The sequence below is a fragment of the Indicator indicator genome, chromosome 2 (assembly GCF_027791375.1).
Source record: "Indicator indicator isolate 239-I01 chromosome 2, UM_Iind_1.1, whole genome shotgun sequence".
Classification (NCBI taxonomy): Eukaryota; Metazoa; Chordata; class Aves; order Piciformes; family Indicatoridae; genus Indicator; species Indicator indicator.
Window position 1 is genome coordinate 33,037,975 of NC_072011.1, and position 19,397 is coordinate 33,057,371.

Genomic DNA, 19,397 nt, shown 5'->3' on the forward strand with positions numbered 1-19,397 from the left:
ACAAGTTCAACATCTAAGGCTCATCAGTCTTGGGAAATCTGGGGAAATAGTACAAAAAGTGTTAAACAGAAGCAGGTGGTTGTTTGTCTTGGAAAAGCTGCTTTTGTGCTGTGCATCTTCTCCCTGCTTGCAGGCAGGGGTCAGCTGCAAATGCAGAGCTTGTAGTGCCCTGCGGAGGGGCGCTAAGTTATCAGTGTTCCCCAGCACAATTATGCTTTTTATGTGGATTCTGTCCCTGTATACATAATCTCAGGAAGCTGCTGTTGACACTGCATTATCTGTCTCTTGTTAGAATGGCACCTTATTTCTTTAAGCATGCTTTTAATTTTTGTATTTCAAAACTCCAGCTAGTTTCTTGAAAAGGAAGATGCTTGCATAATTTCTTGTGCTGTTTAAAGTTATGCATTGGAGGATTTAACTTCATATAATGTGACTTTGATACTTTATAATTAAAAGTTTTGATGTTTTGAAGGGATCCCTTCTTTGGTGCTGCCCAACCAGTGAGTCCTTTAAATGTGCTTCAGCATTGGTCACACAGAACTGACAAACTTAAACTGGAGGAGGGAAGATGATGTCCTTGGATGGACCGCAGAAGACAATCAGTAACCCGGTAACTCCCCTGTCACATCAACAACCTGTCCCTTGGGAAATGGGACTTTGCTGTTTTATGTCAATAATTAGTACTTGTATTGTTTTGCACAGGGAGAGGTGTTACTGTGAACTCTTTTCATTGCTCAGCTGTTTGAGGGAGAATGTCACAGGTGACGCTAGGATCTGATAGTGTTTAGAAATTATACTGCAATCAGATGGACACTCAATGCACAGGACTTCCAAAACAGCAAGGAAGTTATGCCAGTTGTTGAGGGCAATCCCTTTTCTTACACAGCTTATGGGGATGTTTGGTGTTTTTGCAGAGTATGCTGAGTCGAAGGTGAAATTATGATAAGCAGTGTCTTCACTCCTAATTCTCTGTAAACATGGGCCTGGCAGCCCTCATAAAATAATTTTTTGTGGTGCCTGCAACTTCAGTCTGAACAATTAAACATGGAATATTGTTTGATAATTGGTATCTTACCTTACAAAAAATCCTGCTTTGTAGGGAAGACTTGAGCCTTCATGATTCAGCAATTGCAGAGAGTGGATTTGATGGAATGTTGTTTGCCAAGCTTAGAGTCTGGAGACTTTCTCTGAAAAGCTTGAGTGTTCTCATGATCTGAGACCTGACTGCTGTCATGATGATGGCTAACACTGACATATGACTAAAGTGGTAGGCTGAAGCTGTGTTTTTTGTTGTATCTTTAAATAAGTAGTTCCTTTGAGGCTGCAGGAAACAGTATTTTTCAATGTTCTATTCTAGAACTCTTTACAAAATTACAGCTTGTAGGGTATCCATGTAGAGTATACAGTAATGCAGATCTGCACAGGACTTCCATATCTAGTTTTTGCACTGTTATTCGTCTGTACCTTCAGTGAATCTGATTGCTCAGTTCCCACTCTTGCAAAGTGGATAGAATTATGAATGATGGGGAATACCATCAATCACCCTCACAGGAACCCATCTGGGAGGGAAAGGAAAGCTGTATGGAGATTAATTAGAAGGTGGAAGGACTGAACTGCAGAAGGAAAGGGATGATGCAAATTGGTAGATGGGGATTTTGGTGGTAAAAGAGGTGTGAAGAGGAAGACTAGGAGATGTTTAGGACATACAGCCTTTTTAAGGGAGAGAGTAGTAGTTCAAGAAAATTGGGTGGCTGCAAGGGGATTGATTGAATATGATGGGTGACAAGACCATGCTGGAAGATATAAAGGGGTAAACTAGGGCTTAGAGGTCAAGAGCTTAAAATGGGAATAAGAGTGAGTGTTTGGAATTAGAATATGGAAGCAAGGTTGGTAAAGGTTGGCCTCATGATCTCAGAACAGCCTCCACTCAAAGCCACGAGCAACCTGCTCTATCTGACTTGACTTTGATCAAGGCATTGGGCTAGACACACCGGAGCTGCCTTCCAGCCTCAGCCTTTCTGTGATCTATCACCTGTGTGATACCTCAAGATGAGTTTAGTAGAGGTGGAAGAGGCCAGGCTGTGAAAATTTCACCATTTCACTGAATTGTTTCATGAGCAGCAAAGTTTAAGAGCTTTATCACAGGTTTGTCTCTGAGATGTATGTCTTCAGTATTGTACTGTTCTGAACCATCCAGAAAATTGTGCTTTCCTCTTTTTTGCCTTTTACTCCAAGCATCAGTTGTGCCCCATCTGATAGGGCAGCTGTCCACTACCCACCATAATCTGTCCTCTTGTTTTATGAAAACTGGCAGGTATCCGAAAGAACTTGATCTTTGAGACTCTGAAACTTAGTCAACACTGACTAATTGGTTTCAGAGGTAATTTGTGGAGATCTGGAAGAGAGCTGGGATGCTGATAGATCGCATGATGCCACAAGCATTACTCTGAATAAATGAGTGAAAATTAGTAGAACAACTTGAGATATGAGGAATTTGTAGGCACATTCTGTGATGACAAAGCCTCATTAAGTCTGTAGTATTGCACCCTGGAAGCACTCTTGCAGATTCCATGTTTAAGGTTTTGAAGAGTTGATGGGCCAGCCTTCTTTTCTCTTAAATAAATGCTTCCTTTTGAATGTAAGGAAGTGGTTTTGCCACAGCTGCTCTGCCAGTGATAAATAACTTTGATCCACTAGAGTGGATCAGCGTTCCTGGCCTGTTTCTGTATCTTTCTCTGTTTTGTCTTTGGAGACTAAACCAGTAATTTATTAGTCTGCTGCACTACTCATGACCTGCAGAAAAGAACCCCACAACTCGCAAAGAGTTACGAAGAGATATGTTTATTACGGCGCCGGATGTGAGGGGGATCACTCCACCTACCTCGCATAAGGCCCACGGGCAGAAGCCGTTACTTAGGTTACAAAGCCATACGTACTCACTGGGTTTCCGAGGATAGCTGTACCTAGTGCAAATTGTTTTCAGGAACTCATTAACATAGGTGTCCTCCCGTTTTACGATTGTCATCAAACCTGGCCAGCAACTCACTAGGTTGATACAAAGCAGACCCCCATCTTCTAGGACACAATTATCTCCTATTCCATTCCTCTTTCTCAGTGGTTCTGCCTGCCTAACGTTTGTGAGGCCCCAGAGGGTAGGGAGGATCTTAACACCTAAAGACAGAATTCTTGTGTGCTTAAACTTAAAAACATACATTTACTTTCCCCCTCATCACTCAGGGCTACTCCTCATGAGCAGTCTGTGAAACTAAAATAATCAAGATGTGTTTTTCTTATTTGTTACTATTGTTCTTATTCTTTGAATAAAAATGAGCCTCTTGGATATTCAGGAACAAAGCTACTACCAGTAAGCAAAGGGATTTCAGCTTATTTATTCTTTTACTCATAAAATGTCCTCCACTACTGTACCTGCTTAAGCCATTCAAACTACACATGCTATTTGAATATTTTTTTTCTTATTTTTTCCCCTCTCTTCTAGATGATCCCATATGTTGGGACAATACTTGGTGGCCTTGTTCCTGGAGAGCTGATTGTGATACATGGGACTGTTCCTGATGATGCAGACAGGTAGTGACTAAAGTGTCTCTTTTTGCAGCGTCACTGTGTGAACAAGAATGTAATGGATAAAATGTCACCAGGGGTTCTACTTATGGTGGCCTAAAAAGGCCTGATCTAAATCTTTGTGATAGCATCAGAGTGAATATAGGCTTGAATGGTTAGTGAAAGCTTTGTGATGAGAAGTAGATCAGCTTTCTGCTGATCCTCTCTTCTGTTTTTGTTTTGCCTGCTTTGGCCAGTCTTGTTCCCCTGTCATAGCATGTATCTGCTTGTCTGAAAAGGTTGCTTGAGACTAACAAACTCGATAACAGAATGTGTTGTGTGAAGGATTTAACTTAAGCTGGTATAAGGAGGTATGGACTAGTGCATGTGCCCAGTATGGGGGTTCTGTTCCCTGACTTTATAGAAGGTTCATTAGGTTATTCTGCTGAGGATGATGGAAGGGAAGGTGATGAATACAGTTACTGAGGGTCTTACATAATATGAATAATGACCATTACATACATGCCTAAATATGTTAATTAATTTCAATAAATCATGGGAGAGCCTTTCATAGATGCATAGGAGTTGGACAAATACATGTTTGCGGTTTTTTTCCTTATCAAACAACACTTGTGCCTATTGTGAGGCTCCACAGTAAAGCACAAGCATATAAAATTTTTTAGGTGATTTCTTGACAGACTGAATTGTATGTGGTTTGTCTCATGACTAGGTTCCAGGTGGATTTACAGTGTGGTAGCAGCATAAAGCCTCGAGCTGATGTGGCATTTCATTTCAACCCGCGCTTCAAAAGGTCTGGCTGTGTTGTTTGCAACACACTGGAGAGGGAAAAGTGGGGCTGGGAAGAGATCACTTACGAGATGCCCTTTCAAAAAGGAAAGTCATTTGAGATTGTCATCATGATTTTAAAGGATAAATTCCAGGTAAGTCTGGGTCAGTTCTTTGTCCATAGCCAATTGTCGTGCAGATAGAGGAGAGGTTTTTTGTACACTTAAATCGTTGGAAGCCTTGGTTTCTCTTGGATATAGTCTAACTACAGAAAAGTTTAGAAGCTTTAAAGAGGTGCTAAGTAAATCACACCTGTAATTTTGTATGGTTTCCCTCCATGGCTAATGGCTACTGTACCCTTCCCTTTACTTCATGTTTGTGAAGCCCTGACCTTATGAAAAATCTGGTTAGTGTAGGACAGTCCTCTTGGAGAAAATATGTGACGTGTATTTGTCTTGCTCTGTTGGACTACAGTTATAGATTCCATTAGATTGCTAATACCACATTGGTAAATGATTGGGTACTAGAAACAAAATGTGTGAAAAGCAAATTTTAATATAGGAAAATACATCTTTGTCAGGAGAAAATGAATCATGGATGAGCTGAACTTAATTGGTACGACATCTCTAGGACACTCCCTGGTTCTGTACCAAACCAGTGTAAAATAGAGGTACATACATATAATTTGATATGCAGCTGGTGTAATGTATGCTTTAATACAATTTTAAAATTTTGTTTCCTGTCTCTTTAGGTGACTGTAAACAAGAAGCACTTGCTGCTCTACTACCACAGAATTAGCCTTGAAAGAATAGATACTCTTGGAATATATGGCAAAGTGCAGATCAAAACTATAGATTTTGTTTCTAATGTAAGTTATACAGACAGCTAACTTGTTAGATTCCTTTTCTCTGTCTCACTAAACTACAGAGTAGGATTTATGGTGAAAAGGAAGTAAAGAAAAGCAGCTACACAGTCTTAACATCAGCAAGAAGATTTTTTTTTACCCCACGTTTCAACACACAAGTCTCATGTGAGGCTTTCTGATTCCGTTTTAATCTTGAGGTTAAGGGCAAAAGGGTGACAGATGGTATAAGAATATTAAGAATATACTGGATCTAATAATGGATTAGACCTTTCGAATATTTTAGGAGCTCCAAAATTAACTGTCAGTGTTCAGTGTTTCTAAATGACAAGTTCAGCCGTGGCTGTAATTTGTTGCTTGGCTTCCAAATGCTCATCCACAGTTGGAACTACTTGAGTGCATAACCCTGGTTTTCCTGCTAAAATGACTGAACTGTGGAATGAAGTGATAGGTAGGAATGTATGTTTATTCTAGGGAATGGAGTGGGGTGTGAGAAGTGTCCTTTCTCAAAGACTTCAGGGCTTGATTTGCACTTGGACCAAACTGCAGTGAATTTTAAGTGAAATTAGTAATAGTGTTGATGGAAGGTGGAGATTTGGGCCAGAGCAAAATGAAGTCTGAACTGTAAGGATGAATCTACTCACTGATCATTTGCCAGCCTATGTACAGACTTTTATGGACCCCATCACCTGGCCTTGGGCATATTACTAGAATATTGTTGCTTCAAAGCTGTGTCTAAGTCCTGGTCCTGGACAGTGTGACTTGGGGAAGAGCTTGTGGGCAAGCGCATGCTATAGGTTGGTTTCTGTCCTGAGCACAAAACAGAACAGTTGCTTGGTCTGTGGTTGCTCATGCTGTACCCTTTGGGGAAGAAAGGAATGGAGAGGGTGATTGTTTCTTTTTTGTCTTTGCTTCAAATACACCCCTCTGAGGAGGAAAATGAAGGCCTGTACTGAAATAAGTAAGCTGCATACACAATCTACTAGGGCTGAGCTGGAACTGTATCTGTGTGGCCATGTTGCACATTTGTCCTCATGGGAGGGGTCAGGAATGCGGGGGCTGCTTAGAATCCCAAGGACCCTTGCATGGACCTGCCCTACTGGTATTCATACCCCAGTGAGGAAAGCTCAGTGGGTATCATCAGACGCTAAAGGATTAACAGAGCTCTGACTATAAAATAGAGATTCAAAATGCAATGAGAAATCTTGATTTGGTTTCAGCAATTGATCTTCAGGACTTTGGTTTGTAGGGGTTTGGCTATCTTTCTTTATCCTAGCTCTAGATCTCCGGGTTAACAGCTCACCCTTCAAAGCAGCACAGATCTTTATATGGTTCTAAACCAACTTTGTGTTAAAGTTCTATGATGTTAGCAATGAAATCTAAATATGTCTCTTTCTGCAGTCTTTACAAGGCTCTCAGCCATCATCTCTAATAGTTACAAAGATAAATACAGAAAATGTACGTATGCTTGTAAAAGGTTGCATGAATCTTCCTGTTGCCTAATAGGCAGTTAATGTTGTTTGTTTTCTCTTCTAGGGGGATATGCCAGATGGCTCACAATTTGTAAGTGTCTTGTGTAGACTTGTGGCATATATGAAGAGTAAAAATATTTGAAATAAAAACATCTTAGTTATTAATGAAAAAAAAAAAAACAACAGAACAAGGGAATTTGAGAATCTACTGGGAGATGATCATCAGTAAGGTTTTGTAGAGAGTAATCCTCTTTGCTGCTGCTAGTAAAAGTAAGGCTATTTGTGAAATCATTTAGAAAACTCAAAAGATAGACAGTGTCCACAGCCATAAACAGAGAAATAAAGTACCAGAAGTTTTAAAGGATCAAATGACATTAAAAACTTTTTTGAAACAAGTATACTTAGTTTTTCTCTGCTTTAGGAAACACCTGCAAAACAGAACTACTCTGTAGTCGTATTATGCCAAATGGCCTTACATTAGTGTGCGTACCTCAGAATCTGTCTGGCTACGTCTTACTCTTGCTGACAGATCTGTGCTTCCTCTGCATACACTTCCTGTGGCTGGATGCAAGCATCACACTGTGGGGTTGGAGCTTGCACCCAGCTAGCATGGAGTGTGGACAAAGTTGAGTGCACACCTCTGTGCAAACAGCTGCACAGGGGACCATATCCAGACTGGAGTAAGGAGCACAGTCAAACTGAAGAAGGGTTGGAAGCCAGGAATATATACAAACAGAATTTATGGAGAAGGTGAAGTTGCAGTGAGTGCCATGATTTTAGATGCCTTGTCACTTGACAGTCTGCCACCTATAGTCTTCCTTTCAAAACCAAGTAACATGCAATATTTGCAAGTGGTAGACTTCAACAAAAAATGTAATGTCAAAGCATGCTTCACTCCTTTTCTCAGATCAGAATAACTTGTAATGCTTTTTCCTCTCCATCTTTTAGATGTGGCAGAAATTGTTGTAAACGTTTATTTTTGAATCCAGGGTGGCAGGCTACAGGAAGAAAACCCAACAGATTGATAGGTTTCTCAGTGTAACTTTACCACTACAGCATTAATGTCCCACAATACGCTGGTAGGAATGACTGCAGCTTTAAGTGTATGCTTGTGATTGTAGGCCAGATTTCTTCCTGCTGTAGTAAAGCTCAGCTTGCATATTGAGAAAAGTAAGTCACAGTCAAAGTTTTTACTGGTGGTGTACTTCCAGGATGTTCCTTATGTTGGGAAACTTGATACTGCACTTTGTCCAGGATGCACACTTGCCATTAAAGGAGAAGTGAGTAGGAACCCAAAAAGGTAAGTGTTACTGATTTTTTTTCTATTTATCTGAGCCACTTTGGAAAATGAGTAGGCTTTTCCATTGCCTCAGTATATCCTTACTCATTTGCAACTTTGCATCTGGAATCATCTGAAACTGCAGTGGTTTTCTGAAGAACCTGCAGGATACTGCTCTAGAGAGGACTTAAAAGAGCAGCTGCATTGTGAAAAGTGAAGGTAAACCCTGAGTGTCTTACCTACTAAATCTGCATTATTCACAATATTGTGTGTTTGTTCAGGGTTTCCGTTGTGCAAGGCATGTGAGCACATATCTTGTACAGACAGTTGTTCTTTTAAAGAGATCTAAGAGTAAGGAAACTGTCAGAAGTAGATGAAAAATGAGGAAGTTTAGAGGAGTTGCTGGTGTGCCCAAATGCTGCATGTTACAACATTTCTATCAGTACTTCTCCAGTGGCCTCCTTGTGACTCTCTAAGCATGAAGACATCTGACAGCAGCTGATGAAAGCTAGTAGGGGAATATGAACTATAATTTTGATAGCAAAAGAGGAACAACGAGTTGCAAAGAAAACATTTTTCCCAATGTGATTTAAAGAAGTGGTGAAACAAAGGGGAGTGAAACGTGGTGAAAATAGAGCTAAGGAAATGTCTGTGCTTCAGCATGCATTTTGCTTGAAGGGTGGTTTTGGCTCTGCAGAAACATGCTTTAAAACTGAATCAATTAGTGCAGATAATGAAAAGTGTGCTTTTTATGCTGTATGTATGCATGGCGCTCCTGCTTCCTCAGAGCACATTATCTTCCATGCAGCTGAACAGCACTCAAGAGTTTATGTTAATACTCTGGAGTTCCGGAAATCTCATCACTTTAAATTGGGCAGGATAAGTAATGCTAGGATAGTAGCATTTGTTTTCCTTCTTTTGGCTTGACAAGCTTATTAGCACATTTCAAGTGCTGAATGTACTGCTTGGAAGTGTGAACAGGCTTTTAGGTGTTAAAGCATGCAGATTGTCTGCTCTTTGGTTTTGCTTTTATGGAGTTTGTATGAATTTTTATGGAGTTTGTAAATTATTTAATGTCTTTTACTCAGTTTACACAGTTATTCCTTTTTCTCAGTGAAAAACAGGATTAAAGAGCTTACAAATGTAGTTGTTGCAGTATTTCATTTTCGGACTAAGCAATTCTAGGCTTCTCAAAGGAGGGAAATAACCTGATGGATGGAGCTCATTTTGGGGAAGGAGTATTTCTTCTTCAGATGCATTGAAGTCTTTGCCACAGGTTGAAGCATTCATTTGTGCTTGGATGACTCCTTCCTCTGATCACTTTTCTCCAGAGCTCCCCGTTAGGAATGCTGTATTAGAGACGTGTCTGAGACTGCAGAGCATTCATTCAGCCTGAACAGAGCTACACTGTCCTACAAAGTAACACTTTGTATGCATGGTGTCCTGCCAATGTTAAATGTACAAAGAGATCCTCAAACTTTTCCTTAGAGTCTATCCAGTCTGTTGGCAGAAAGAACATAGTGTCTTCAGGTAAAACAAAGCCTCCCGCTCTCTGCTGTCTAAGAGAAAGAGGTGGTTGAGCCAGTAGCACTGTATGTTTCTGTGAGAATCCTGCTTCCTAGTGCTGTGGAGAAGCATCCCATGGCTTGATACCTTCTTGCTATGAACAGAAGGCTGGAGTGCTGAAGCAGATCTAGCAGGGTCATGCTGTACATTTACTGTCTCTAGCAAAGGTTTCTGTGCAAAGGAGACAAATGCATGTTAACTGCCTGCTTGTTTCATCAGGTGAATCATGGCTCTGGCTCCAGAACAGTTCTGAGTATTGCCTAAGGGCTTGGTAAATAGCATGAACCACTGCATCATGTTTGTAAACCCTTGGTAAACTTGTATCTTCCAGCTTTACGATAAATCTGAAATCAAGTGACTCAAAGGATATTGCATTACATCTGAATCCCCGAGTGAAAAATCAAGTTTTTGTAAGAAACTCATACCTTCATGACAGCTGGGGAGAAGAAGAAAAGGAAATTACCAACTTCCCTTTCAGTCCAGGGATGTACTTTGAGGTAGGAATAACTGAAACAGTATCAAACTGGCAACTCTGCCAAAAGGATCTGCAGTGGTGCTCAAATGTCATGCCACTTACACAGATTTAAATAAAACTGCTATTCCTGCCTTTCAATGTCTTGAGAATATTTAAGAGTAAATAATTGGTTAATGACAATTTACTTTTAAAATGATTGCAAAAATTCACATTGTACTCAGGACAAATTTTAATTGAATTGAGTTGGACTCCATGATCCTTATTGGACCCTTCCAGCTTGAGTTATTCTGTGAATTTTATTGAAGTTTCACTTTTAAAAATATTTCTTTTGCATGAAACATTCTTTGTAGCAGAAGGGGCACTTGCCCAACTCTAGGCTAGATTGTTTTTCATGTGTTGCCTGATCTTAAAATGTAACTGTTTCTTTTCTTGCTTTCCAGCTGATCATTTTCTGTGATGCCCACCAGTTCAAAGTTGCTGTTAATGGTGTTCACACACTGGAGTACAAGCATCGTTTTAAACAACTTGAAAAGATCAACGTAGTGGAAGTCATGGGAGATGTTCAGTTGCTAGATGTGAAGAGCTGGTAGTTCTTCTCAATCGGTACTAAAAGAAATAAATCTCTTCTGAGGACAGTGCCTCCTTGTCGAGTACAAACAGATGCTGATTTGAGCTGAGCATGCCTTTAATCTAACTAGCCTTCTGCCATCTGCCCAGTACCAGAACTGCTAGCTGTGAGATTAAATCCTCCTCTAGGTTACAATATCCTGGCAAGCTAAATAAGTGTTTGCTCAGATATAGCTCCTGTATTACTGAACGCATCAATATGAAACTGATGTGTCTTATTAACAACTGCACTTGGTGTGTTTAACTGCTACTTGTCATTCCTTGATAGCACACATTCAATATTGTGAAGTAAGAAGAGACTGAAATAGGATCTGAAGATGTGGTTATACACCCCAAGAGATACTGATAATTAATTTAAAAGATAATTATTAAATATACTCTTCTGCTTCTGTATTAGCAACTATAACTTTTTTACTGAGGCTGGATTAAGCAGTTGACCCATCAGTTCTAGCAAAAGGCAAGGATGTTACTTCTTAGCCTCCTGCTGCAGTAGTACCTTCTCTGGCAGTTATGGTTCCATCATTTGCTGCTTATAAGTAGCTTAAATCAAATATCTAGCAGCATTTCTAGCTTTTAATTTTCTAAAGTGAAACAAATGAAAATTATTAATGTGGTTCCAGTTGTCTGAACTTTTGAAAGCTTGTTTGATCTGAAATGGCTCCTGACTGAGTTGAGATTGCTCAGGGACTTAGGTGGAGGTTTTGTGTTTCTCACTTTTTAAAAATTATGTCAACCACAGTACTCCAGGTGGGGTATCAGCTGAGATGAGCCTTGGTATTCATAAGTGAAATAGAGAATGAATCCTTTTCCAGTCTTGCATTAAAGTACTCACTATCTAAAACAAGCTGCTTCTATTCAGTCAGTTTTCTGTACAAATGTCAGTCTTAATTTTTATACCCTTTTAAAAAAATAAGTTGCTGCTGGCTGTCAATACATCCCTGAGGGATGTTCCTGTTTATCTTAAGAGCTGCTAAAACAGTGAAGCAATTTCAAGAATAAGATACATCCTAAAAGTCTGTTTACTTACCAGATTTAATGTATAAAAAGCATAAATGAAAACATTTGTGAACTCTGCTTTTCTGTGAGTGTCATTAAGTAGCTATCATCCCTTTTTGGTCTAAAATTTGTCTTAGTTCACTGATTATTTTACTGGTATCTCCAAGGTGGCACAGTGATCATGACTGGAGGACTATTCCCACATTGAGGAGTTAGCAATCCACAAACCAATTAATCTGAGTAGGCCTAGGCTTTGGCTCTGCTGGTGTGCCCTCGAGGACAGGTGTCATGCTGTACACGGCACGTGGCTGCAGGATAAACTTAGCTGGCTGCTTGTAACAGAAAAGCCTATAGGCAGCTCTGTGGTTGCTATGGCAACTACAGTGCTTCTGTGTCCTTGCCTTTATCTAGAGTTCACCAGGAAGTTCTCATATGAACATCCTTCTTGTTTGACAGCAGACATAATTAATAGTTAAGAAAATCCTGCAAGAGCACAAATGACCATGATGGGGTAACCTTTCCTTAGATGGCAGCTGTATGGCATGCTGCACCCTGAACATACTTGATCAATACCTCATGAACTTTGCCTGGTCCCAGCATCGAATGTAATGTAAGATTATCCTATTTATAGTGTTATTTTTATTCTATTTATGGTGGTATTTTAAACAATACTTTCCAGAGTCTGAATGCCTTTCTTACTAGCAGTATAATGAACCAGCACCTCCTGGTGCAAAACAGGTGGTGAGTTTTTTGGTAAATTCATTAACATAGCAAGCAAATTTTTCTTGATCTTGAGGTGAATAAGAAGCTAATCCTAAAAACCAGCTTTAGCTCTTATATGAATCCTACTTAAAGGACTTGTACCTTTCTTTTCAGTGTTTTCAGTGGGTTTAGTTTTTAATTCCCTAAAAAATGACAGAAAAACAGGTTCTTGGGACTACAGTGCATGGGTACAGTGACTACCATGCTTAACAGTACCTGCATACCCCAAGCACAGTGGAATTCAGTGAGTCTCACACATTGTCACTCCGCTTGTGCCCACCTATCAGAATTTGCTCCCGCTGTTTGTTAAGAAAAGAGCAGCTAAGGAAAAGTCACATGGAAAAAGTCCCCAGACCATCCAGAAATTACAAATCCAGGTTCTTACAACATTTTATTAAAAAGATCTTAGCTCTGATAAAAATCAGTATGACAGTTTGCCTATAGCACTTGCATGTGCAAAGATAACATGATTCAGACAAAATATGAAAGCAAAAGGGATAGACCTAGAAGTAGCTTTGGAGTGGTTCTCCCAAAATGACTTCCAGTTGTTGAATTGTCCTCTGACACTGCTGTTCAACTTCTTCACATTCATCTAGAAAAAGAACGTAAATAGATATTAAATAGAATAGTGATTACAGAGCTACCTTAGGAAGGCTTCATATCATTCATCAAGGCTAGAAATCTTTAAATGCCAGGTATGAAATAATTATTCAAAACTATTTTGTCACTGGCTCAGGACTTAAGCAAATTAGTTCTACTGTAATACTGATATAAACCACCAAACTGGGGAGATGTGCACAGGCTATAATGCTGATGAAACTACTGTAACTTAACTTTTAAGAGTGCATTGGATACAATCCATTTCAGTTTGCATCTGGCACAGGTTAAGCTGCCATATACCAAGTCATAGCATTTATAGTAATTATCCTGTATGAATCTTTGAAATAAGTGGCTATTATTGTTTTTTGGTCATAGGTCAGTTTTCTGCCTTCACTAATGCTACTTCAGAACATTACCTTCCATAAGCTCAGCTAAGAATGGAATGGATTCTGGTAGCAGGACAAGGTAGTTCTCTTTCAGTTTTTGTGCAACTTCTACCAAAGCAAGCAGAGCAGCAAATCGGACCTAAAACAAAACAATCATCTTTGTAAGGAAACAAACATAATGGTATAGTTCCCTGTTTTCTCCCTGATCCCTTCCCTTGCCTTCTTTCTACATAAGTTTGTGAGCAAGCTTTTCTTAGCATCTCAGTTAAGGTAATGTCAAAGGAAGACTGAGTTCCAAGAAGCAGGTATGTTACTGGAAGTTACTTGATAAAATGGCCTTTAACTTCTGTTACAATGACACTCTGTTCCACTGTCTCAGGAGGTAGCTCAGTACAACGACAAACCAATACTGTATACATAGAACCTGTCAAATAGGAGTCCTGCAAAACTCTATAATAACAGGTCTGAAGGTTGATGAATGTTTTCCAGTTACCCCTCTAAAGTGCTGCTTTCTTCATACATAAATGGGGTAGCTTTTATTACAACAGCTACCAAAGCTTAAAAAAAAAATCCAAACAATACAGTTTGGAAGATAGCCACACATGGAATACTGACTGCTTACAGCAAGAGCAGAAGGCCATGTTGTATGCATCTCTCTAAAACTTTGGTGCAGCATAGTACAAAGTCAGTATTTTAGTTCAGGCTAGTATTTTAGCAATGGTCTACTTCAAGTTTGTGGGTCCACTTTCTAATGCAACAAATAAAAACAGTTCAAATTGCAATAGCTCCCAACCTTAGGAGATGTGTGTCTCATTTTCAGCAGGATGTGGTAGTTCAGTGGTTTCCAAAGAGAATCATCTGCCATTGCCACTGAAAACTGAGCTATGCAGGGTATCAGGTGTGCTGTCATCCTTTCCTGGAACTTCTCATCTCCTCCAACCATATTTTCTAGCTGTGGAAGTAAAAAGTTTGTCAAGCAGATCCTGGCTCAGATAAATTCAGCTAAAAGCACTTCTTTGTATTTTGGCTTTCAGGTACTCAAGAGTTCTGTCAAACAGCATTAGTAGGAATACACTGGTCTGAAGACATTGAGAAAGAGGATTAAAAACTTGGTAATTCAGAGCCTTAATGTTGCAGTTAATGTTGTCTATAGCCAAAGAGAGAGGATTGAGGCTTAATAATTAAAAAAAAATTAAGAGAAAAAAAACCCCAAACCAACAAACCAGATATGAATTGGTTTTGCATGTTTGCCAATACCTGGTCGACCAGAGGCATCATCAAGGTTTCTGCTCTTTCCTTACTCAGGAACTTCTGGGTGTCAAACAGGAAAAGCTTGTGCAGACAGTCTATGGTGAACTGCAACAGCAGACAACTCTTTTCTGTGCTATTCTCAGAGTCAAAGAAAGCTTCATCTACAGTATCAGTCAAGGAAAAGAAAAAAAAATTGAAACCCCCAAAATACAAAACTTCCTGACAAGACAGAAACATTGTTAGTTTGTGAATAGAGCTAAAGGATGTATTACATACCAATTATGTACTCATCACTTGAAACAAAGTGGATGCAATCTGTTATCTAGCTTTTGGCTAATGCTCTAGCAAGTCTAACACTACCTTTGACAGTCAGCTGGGGACAAAATAGAGTATCTACAGGCTATAGGAAAAGTGCTTGTCCATGCCTATGGATATGAAGAATTGCTTCATGTCACTACAAATAGGATGAGCATATAGTGTATAAATTGTATCCTATACCAAAAGTACTCATTTTTTGCCATGAAAGCAGAGGAGTCTGAATACACCAAGTAGCATATAAGAGAAGTCAATAACTGGGGAAAAAAACAAAACAAAACAAAACCAAGAAAGAGCCCAAAGAAAAAACCAGTCACCCTCTTTCCACACAATTTCATTCTCACGGAACTCACTGGGACTGACACTGAAAATTTTCATGTGGTCTCAACTTTGTATGGGCAGCCCAGAGCCCATGGATGAAAAATGTCCTTTGGTTCCATCAGAATAAGAAAGTTGCCTTATTTATAAGAGAAAGAAAGAGAGAAATGAGAGGTATGTGCTGGGAAGTAAACCCTGTAAGACTAAACTTTCAGCAATTATAGATGACAACTCTCAGCAGTTAAGAGTTAGCCTGTCAATGCCTCCCTGTAGCTAGTAACTGAAAACTTACCAGTTTTAGAAGTGTTGACCTGATTCAGCGTGTCAGCAAATGGCTTTACTAAGTGGCCAGCAAACAGTGTGAAGAGACCCTTGAGCTTTTCTGCAATGCAATCTGCTATTCGGTGGAATGTCAGCAGTCTGTCTTTTAGGGTAGACTCTGTTTTGGACCAGTCAAAGAGCTGAAATTGACAAGCAGATTATCTCTGTCCTGTGTCTGTGCACTGGAAGATACAAATATCCTGATGCAGATCAATTATATTTAAAGTGCTTACCTTGAAGAAAAAGGGTCTGAAAGAAGCCTCGGAAAGTTTCATAACCATACTTATTAGACAATCAATAATGTAAGCCTCTGTCTTGCCAACTTCCTCTAAATCATCCTAGAAAACATGGATTCCAAGTTTCAAATGTAAGAATTTGAGCTTCCAAAGCACATTTTAATTCTGTCTGTTTCAGACTGAGTATTTAACCATAATGTTTTCTACTCAAAGAACAGAATATTGGCTACTCAGAATTTCAGAGCACATATGCAATGGTAATCACTCATCTTTCTTAGAACAACTGACAGAATTAGCATGCAGGGGTTGAGCTGCTGCTGCTCTTTCCTGAAGCAAGCTACCTGGGCATGCTCTGTTCGGAAGTCCAAGGCTTTCATAAAAAATGCTGTCAGCTCAGACTGATGGGAGATGAGGTGCTCCTTCTCCATACCAACAATGTGCTCCTTCAAAATGTTCATAAGGGGACCCAGGCAGTTCTGCCAAAGCAAAACCAAAAGAATACAAAGGCTACTGTTATACTGACAATGATCAAGACACAGACACATTTACTATCAAAATACTGACAATAAAATAAATGAATTCTTTCCTGTACTTTTTTGGGGCTTATGTTAGTAGGATTCCTGAAAAGCGTTTAGTCTCTGCTCTCCAATACTTGAGATATCAATTAGGTCTGAAAGGTTTGCGCCTGAGACAAGAGCAAAGCCGAGATGAAAATTATGACTCAACTCATGAGTAATTTATTCTAGCAGATAAGGTGTTTGTGAATGGGAAGATCTTTCAAGCATTCGTCATCTAACATGATAAGGATTGCAAAGGCATTTCTCTCAGGTCTAACTTTCCTGAATCCCCATTGCAGTACAAAACAAAACAGAAGTATGAAGACTCTGTGTGATGGTTTTAAGACTCTCTCATTTTTCTTCACAAAGTTTGAGTAGAGAAAGTGAAAGAATGTAAATAAATCACTACTGGGTGTAGGAAAGCAAAATAATAATTATTTTAAACACTTCCATTGGAGAGATAGACATGTTTAAGAATCACTACTCAAAACAAAGTGTCTCAGTCTCAGCTTTCTCAGCTTCTGTCTGCCTCCTTCTTCTTTTCTGGCTGAAGATAACACATATACTGACCTTGACAAGCACAGTCTAACAACCTCTCTCTGCTTCTTGGCTTTCTTCCCTTTTGCCCGCTCTAAGGGAGGGGGGAAAAGCACAGACCCCTCTCTTTTGGGGGGCCCAAAGGGGGCTTGGTTGTGTTTTTCTGTTGATGGTACATATTTGTATATGTTGTGAATAGTGTATATTTGTACATATTCGTTGCATTTCATCATAGATTGTAGTTTTGCTTGTAAATACGGCCTTCATTTGCTTCCTAATCTCTGAGCAGAAATAAATCATACAAGCAATTGCCTCGCACTGGAGCGCCAAAATATGAATTGTAACAGTGTGAGAGCTGAAATCCCCCTCCCACACCGACAATAATCAGGCTAGCTCAGTCTGGAAGCAAATGAAAGCTGTATTTACAAGGTGAAAGGACCTGCCAGAGAAATCCATTTTCTGGGAGTGCTGTGGCAAGATGGTCACTGTCACATTCCAATGGATGTGATAAACAGAGTCTCCACCATGGCAAATCCCATAAATAAGAAAGAAACTCTATGTTTCTTAGGTATAGTGGGATTCTGGAGACTGCCCATTCTAGGATACAGTCAGATTGTGAAGCCTCTTTATGACGTGACTCGAAAGAGAAACAGTTTCCAGTGCGGTCCTGAGCAACAAGCAGCCTTTGACCAGATAAAGCGAGAGGTAGTCCAAGCGATGGGTCTGGGACCTGTCCGAACTGGTCCAGACATTAAGAACATTCTGTACACGGCCGCGAGTGACAATGGTCCAACCTGGTGCTTATGGCAAAGAGCTCCAGAGGAGACACGAGGACGTCCTCTTGGTTTCTGGGGTCGTGGCTACAGAGGCTCAGAGGCAAACTACACTCCAACAGAGAAAGAGATTTTAGCTGCTTATGAGGGAGTGAAAGCTGCTTCTGAAGTGATTGGAACTGAGTCACAATTTCTTCTAGCTCCTAGATTGGCAGTTCTGAATTGGATGTTCAAAGGCAAATGTTCTTCACCACATCATGCAACAGATGCTACCTGGTCTAAGTGGATGGCTCTGATAACACAGAGAGCTTGAATGGGAAATCTCGAAAGGCCTGGTTTGGTGGAGGTGATCACAAACTGGCCAGACTGTGCTAGGTTTGGCTTCGACAGAGTTAATTTTCTTCACAGCAGCTCACATGGTGCTGTGTTTTAGATCTGTGCCCAAAACAGCACTGATAACACGTGTGTGTGTTTTAATCACAATGCATAAGAATGAAAAAAACCCTTACCTTCCGGGTGTTTGCCACGTCGCCGTAACACTTGGTAAGCGCAGGCAGCAGGATGCGGGGAGCAAGCCTTGTGGCCAGGATAGTTCTCAGTGACGTTACACGTAAGCTAATCTGGGATGAAGGACCAAACTCTGCCCCAATCCTTTCCAAGCGGACAACCTATCAGGACATCAAACAAAGTTAGGCAGACTTAAAACAACTCAAGAACTTATTTTGCAGTAGCAGTCTGCTCCAAGTGACAGATAGGAGTTTTGCTGTTTGCACCACCTGGAGCACCTTATATTAAGATGTCTCTATTAAATAGAGCTTTGCTGTCTTCAGAAGCCAAACACTGAAAAAAAAACCATGCTTGTCAGCAGCAGGGGGTCAGAATTGCCCCAACTAGAGCTGTTAGATACACACTTGATGAGATCATGGATGTTACAGAATGACTCTTCAGGACTCATCTTCCTTTCCAAAGGCAAACTACAACCTAGCAGGGGGAGGAGTAGGAGATGCTCTTATATTCTGTATCTTAGTTATCTGCATATGAAGATGAGTAGAAGAGTAATACTTTCCATATAGTTCGAACACTTTCCTACTTCCGTTTCAGAGAGAAAAAGTAATCTTTGTAGCTTCTAGGAACTGGGCACATCCCATTCTGCTCTACATATCTGTAGGAGTCTGAGAGCTTACCTGCAGCAAGCAATCCAAAAGATAAGGACTAAGGAAGTGTGTTAATGTTTCTGCAACCTTCAGCAGAGCAGTGACGGCACTCAGCAAGTAAATCTCATTGGAGACCAGCTCCTTCTTATTTTTCAAAGTCTTCAACAGTGCTGGCATCAGCCTGTGAATAAGCAAGCGTAAACAGAGAAAGGTGAAACCACTGACCATTTGGAGGAACACTTCCAATCACATCAATCAATCTCTTCAGCCTTCAGGGAGAATTTTCACATGATTTTTTACATGTGTATTTGATAAAACTCAGTGCTCCGGGCTCTTCTGATGTATTTGAAGCTAATGAAGGATATTTGGTTTAGAATCACAGAATAACAGCATGGCTTTTGGTCAGAAGGGATCTTCAAAGATGATTTAGTCCACCCCTTCTGCCATAGGCAGGGAAATCTGTCACTAGATCAGGATGCTCAAAGTCCCATCTTGAGTTTAAAGATTGAATGACAATAATGAACTTACATATATTATGAGATATAACAGCCTTAAAAGCAGCAAGT

The 19,397-nt window shown here is 40.0% G+C and overlaps 2 protein-coding genes across 2 annotated transcripts in view; one reads left to right on the forward strand and one right to left on the reverse strand.

The window, feature by feature from the left end:
• Positions 1–548: 548 nt before the first annotated feature.
• On the forward strand, positions 549–10,663 carry LGALS8 (galectin 8). The gene is made up of 9 exons (XM_054395332.1): positions 549–610; positions 3,497–3,585; positions 4,289–4,499; positions 5,096–5,212; positions 6,608–6,664; positions 6,743–6,769; positions 7,890–7,978; positions 9,855–10,020; positions 10,439–10,663. The coding sequence occupies exons 1-9, from the start codon at positions 569–571 to the stop codon at positions 10,586–10,588; spliced, it is 948 nt and encodes a 315-aa protein (XP_054251307.1). The 5' UTR covers positions 549–568; the 3' UTR covers positions 10,589–10,663.
• A 2,223-nt stretch (positions 10,664–12,886) lies between these two features.
• HEATR1 (HEAT repeat containing 1) overlaps positions 12,887–19,397 on the reverse strand; it is a 41,414-nt gene continuing 34,903 nt past the window's right edge. Inside the window, exons 36-44 of the mRNA XM_054395187.1 lie at positions 18,862–19,012; positions 18,187–18,345; positions 16,152–16,286; positions 15,808–15,912; positions 15,546–15,714; positions 14,627–14,781; positions 14,163–14,321; positions 13,400–13,508; positions 12,887–12,975 (exon numbers count right to left, since the gene is read on the reverse strand). Coding sequence (XP_054251162.1) covers positions 12,887–12,975; positions 13,400–13,508; positions 14,163–14,321; positions 14,627–14,781; positions 15,546–15,714; positions 15,808–15,912; positions 16,152–16,286; positions 18,187–18,345; positions 18,862–19,012 — 1,231 coding nt within the window. The remainder of the gene's footprint in view (positions 12,976–13,399; positions 13,509–14,162; positions 14,322–14,626; positions 14,782–15,545; positions 15,715–15,807; positions 15,913–16,151; positions 16,287–18,186; positions 18,346–18,861; positions 19,013–19,397) is intronic.